The sequence below is a fragment of the Oryzias melastigma genome, linkage group LG19 (assembly GCF_002922805.2).
Source record: "Oryzias melastigma strain HK-1 linkage group LG19, ASM292280v2, whole genome shotgun sequence".
In the NCBI taxonomy this organism is placed as follows: Eukaryota; Metazoa; Chordata; class Actinopteri; order Beloniformes; family Adrianichthyidae; genus Oryzias; species Oryzias melastigma.
In genome coordinates, this window is record NC_050530.1 from 18666747 (window position 1) to 18671780 (window position 5034).

At 37.7% G+C, this 5034-nt stretch overlaps 1 protein-coding gene across 1 annotated transcript in view; it reads left to right on the plus strand.

Annotated features, from left to right (window-relative positions):
• tbkbp1 (TBK1 binding protein 1) overlaps positions 1-5034 on the plus strand; it is a 74998-nt gene that overhangs the window by 64397 nt on the left and 5567 nt on the right. The window contains exon 8 of the mRNA XM_024285160.2: positions 3317-3432. Within this exon, the coding sequence (XP_024140928.1) occupies positions 3317-3432 (116 nt within the window). The remainder of the gene's footprint in view (positions 1-3316; positions 3433-5034) is intronic.

Below are 5034 nucleotides of genomic sequence, written 5' to 3' on the forward strand. Positions count from 1 at the left end.
AATACTTCGCAGGAACTTCCCTTGACCAGTAGGGGGCAGTGTGAACACAAAAACATTTTCATTCCCTCGTGTCTTTCTGTTTTTGGACATCATAAAACAAAATATAAATATATTGAAATTATATAAATTTGTTTTCAAATATCTTCTCTTTTTTAGGATTAAATCCCTGGAGTTTGTATTTTTCCTAATTGGTCTTATTTTTGTGTCAGTTTCTGCCAGATTTTCTTAATCCGTTCACCAAATTGCTCCAGCTGTCTGATGTTTATGAGGTATCAGGTATATCTAAAAAAGAAAGAAAGAAAAAAGAACCACAGCCGGTTGGGCAACTACAAAATCCCACACAACGAAACCCCAGAGGTGTTTCGATGGGGAGCAAACAGAAAGTAAACGGTGCGGCGCAGACCGGAGTCAGAGTCTTTTAGGTTTTTAGTCAGCGTGTGGTGGAAACCTACTGCTTTTTCCAGACCTTGGTCACCTTTTGGTTTTACTCAATAATATCACTTACTCCCACTAAGCCTCCTGGAGCTTTTTCTTGTAATTAAGCCATTTAGTGTAAAGAGCTCAGGCTGAAATGTGATGAAAAACACAACATATTTACACTTATTCACCTGAGCTCGCTAACGCTGTAGCAAAAGACTCAACTTTCATTAAAGGAACATGATATTTTAACAGTTTTCTTGCAAATAAATGTATATTTTTGTACTTTGAATACAACAAAAGTAGGAAGTTAGACAGAAACGGTCACTTTTGCCATCTCCCATTCATTCTCTGAGGCTTTTCGAGACTTTCATATGCATCACTAGTTTATCAAACTGCTGCAGGATTGGCATCATCCAATAACACCTGCACCCAACTGTCTGACTAATCTGTTCTTAATCCAGGAAGTGAGCACTGTTTCCAATAAATCAGCAGATGCCAAAGTGGAAATTCTTGTAAAAAAAGAAATTAAAAGAAACGTGAGACTTTAGCTGTGGTGCTTCAGTCTTTACTTTGGTGACAGTTTGCTGAGAAAAGAGTTTGACACCTTTCTGTGTTTAGCTGAAGAGTATGTGACACAAAACGCAGAAGTTTGTTTGGAACCAAGTGCAGAGTGTGAAAAGTCCCTTCTTAAATCTACTGGTCACAACTTTCAGCTTCTGCATTTCTTTTAATACTTTTTTTTTTCTACGCCACTGACATCATGCAAACCCGCATGTGTCCAAACAACAGCTTCACCCCAGAGTTTTGGAGCTTGAGCATCATTTCGCTCTGAGAGGAAAAACTGCAGATGAAAGTGACGGCTCTTTCTTTCTAACATCAGTGGCAGGTCATGCTCCAGCCCACGTCCGTCGCCCACATACTCACGTATACCTGATCAATCCACTTGCGTTAGGCTTTCATCAGTGCTGCATTGGCACAATCACACCCCTCCTACGCACTGCACTGCACACCTTACAGTAGGTGCACAACTTATATTCAAGCAAAGGAAAAAACATGCGTAAAAAAGGCATAAAAACAAGACTCAGTGACGAAGGAGGCACTGCTAGGTGTGTTTTTTTGCAGGTTTTCACACATCCTGGCTCGGCCGGGTCCAGAGTCTGTGATTGGGCCTCCACAGAGATTTTAGCAAATATGAAATGTGAGATGACAAAAGTGTGAAAAGGGAAGAGATGCGTCAAGTTAAGCTGCAGAAATGTTCTAAGACACCTGAGTGGACCAGAGAAAGGAAGCAAATGCATCCAACAGACGCTTTTGACTGCAGCAAAATGCCAAATCCAGCCTCTTTATCAGTAAGTAACCAAAAAACAAAAAAAAAAGTTTATTCTTCTCCGGATTGTTTTCTGAGGAGCAAACAGGGAGCACCTGTGTCTCCGGCTTCAGAGTCGGCGCCAGGTTACACCAACTCGAACCACAGAGGCGGGAGGTTTCTGTCGGGGGCTGATGGGGACTCGTGTGAGTCAGGGCATCATGCTGGAAAAGTTGGTGGGCTGCGTTCAACAGCCAAAACTACCCGTGGAATTTTTGATGGGTGTATTTTTAAATCGAAACTGCGGGCCGCTTTGAAATGGGAAATCAGAATATATCAGTAAAATGATGCTTTTTATGTGCATCTGTGGAAATTTGATGTTGAAGATAATCAATTTGAAGATTTTATTTAAAAGAAAAGGCAGTTAGACTTACCAATTTAAAAAGAGATATTCAGTTGCACCAGCAAAACAAAACAAAAAAAATATATGTATATATATATGTATATTTCATTATGCATTTTATTTTTGTAAGCTTTAAAGCTATATTAAAAGAAGAAAAAACTTCCCCAAGAGAAGTCTGAGAAAATCTTTACTGCAGTTTTTTTATCTGCCACAATCTCCATGGAGAAATAAACTCAGGAACCTTTTGGTTCAAGTTGATGTTTCATCAGATCAGTTGACGGCAACACTGTTCACACCGAATATCTGCTTTTTATTCTCATTCGACTTCAGATTGACAGATTTAAAATTAGCTTCTTTTATGTTAAACGTTTTTTATTTAAATGCATCCATTTTTTTTAAACCCGCTTTATCCCTTTCGGGGTCACGGGGTCGTCTAAGCTACTGTTAGGCGAAGGCGGGTTACACCTATCTCACCAGTCTATCGCACATGCAGCACATTCATTAAACCAAATTTCTTTTAGTAGAAGTCTCTTGATGAGAAATTACTTAAACCGTGACTTGATAATCTTCACGGATTGTGTGGGTTCATATTATAATCCCTATTATCAGCGTTCTTATCTTTCAGCTTTGAGTCGATTTCAGAGCACGCCACAGCAGTTTATAAAAATGTCATTATCATGTGAGATAAAGGAGGTGATTTTGGTTTTGAGGGCACTGCCGCTGACTTATTTCTCAAGTTTCCTTTTTCTTATTGAAACTTTTCTTTCGCTCAGTGGATGCCATTAGCGCTATTATCCACTCGTGTGCTGCCGACCGCATCTCTGCAAATTGAAAGGTGTGTTTCAGAACGCCTTCGAGCCGCTCCGCTGAGACAAAAGCTGCCTGTGTCGTGGTTTAAGACAAGTGCCTGTAAACAGAGCTTTTTTTTTTGCTGAAGAGCTCTTGAAATAGACAGTTTGCTTGCTTAAGTTATGATGCTTCCTGCGATTTCATGCCACTCAGTTACCATGGGCTGACAGTCTAAAAATATAATCTGCTTTTCCATTACCTGCATTCTAAGGGACTTTTTTTACGATGGACATTTCTGTGTGTGTAATCATGTGATGTGTTGATCCAGCATTTGAATTTTCTACAAAAGCAGTTATTATCATGATTGCATAATTGCCCCCTTTTTTTGCCTCCTTCAGGGTGAATTTGGCTCTGGCCTACACCGAATTAACAGAGGAACTGGGACGCCTTCGAGCGCTGAGCGCCAAGCAGACAGAAATCCTGAGGAAAGCAACGCAGGAGCAGGCTAGTCCAGGTTAGCATCTGGTTGAGGAGCAAAAATAAAAATGGTTTTAAGGTTCTTAAATGGCCTCAATGGATTTAGTGACTGTTTTAAAAAAATATTTTCTGAACAAATTAAGCACAATATTTTAGATTCAGATTCTTCAGAAACAATTAAACATCAGAAGTGTGACCTCAACAATCACTGTGCAGAAAACTTGCATCTCAAAAATCAAATTCTGCTTTTTTTTACTTAAAGTTACAGAATTTTTTACTTTTTAAAATGAATAAATCTGTCACCTTTTAGTAGAATCAGTTAAAGTAGAATTAAGTGGTAAAAGAAAAAGCAAGAAACAATTATGTTTAAGTACTTTGATGTATGCGACAGTCTCCTACAAAAATAAACATCATCTTAAACATCTTAAACATCATGAAAACTATAAGTAATGCATTTTAGAGTATTAATTTGTTTTTATTTATTCAGCTATGGTAACAAGGTAATTTCCTCTGTGGGATCAAGAAAGTTTTATTCTATTCTATTTTAAAAGCAAGAAGTGTCAAACAGTAGTCGCACCTTTTTTTTTTTTTTGGTGTGCACCAACACCCGCTAATGGAAGCCAAGTGTGCATCTTCTGGCTGCTACACATTCAAATGTCCCTCCTGCACATGGCTGCATGAGCATTCAAATAAATAAAGAAAAAAAACAACATTCGGCTGCATTAAACTTAAAAAATAAACAAAATCTATTCATTTTTGTCATTCAAAAATCTAGAAAATATGCCCTAACAAACACAAAATGATCTCAGGACCATTTCTGTAATCTGCCAAACAATAAACTAATGTTTATTCATAGAAGAAATTCTAATATTTGTCTTTTTCTTTTGTTAAATGTATTAAAATCTTATGATTGATGCTTCCAAATTGCCCCATAAAGAAATGTTGATTTCAGTTATTTTTTAAATCTGATTAAATAAAAACAAACCAATTAAACAATCAAGTTTGTGTGGCACTCTCAAATCTCTCTTGAGTGTTTCACATACAGCGTAAACGAAATAGTTCTGTTTGACTGTTTCCCTTTCAGGCGGAGAACACAAACACCCCCTCCGTTTGACACCCCAACCCAGCAGCCACAAATTATGTTTCCTCTTTGTAATAGGAAGTGCAGCTAAAGTGGTGACTCACTCTTAAAGAGCATATCTTGCATTACAGGAAACACGACAACTGTACTTGTGCAGATTCTTCTTTTTATGATCACATTAAGGAACAAAAAGAGGATTTCTAGTAACTGAATGTCCTGATGCAACAGGGTGTTCATGCTGCTATGTACCAACTGGTGTTCTGATAAGAATGAGCATCAATGTTTGCAGCAGAAAAAGGGTGAAGTATTCATCCTTTAGCTCTATTAAACACTTAAACGCTGCACATGTAACAGAATATTAGCTGACTTTATTTAACGTGTTTTGATTTGATCTTTAAGGGGCATGCACCACCCTGTATGTTTACCGTGTTTCTGCTCAAATACACCAGATTTCTATGCTATAATCAGCATCTACAAAGCGAAATACTAACTTACAAGGTTGGAAAATGAAATAAAAAATTGTTTCCAACTGATAAAACATTCTATTATTGTTATTTT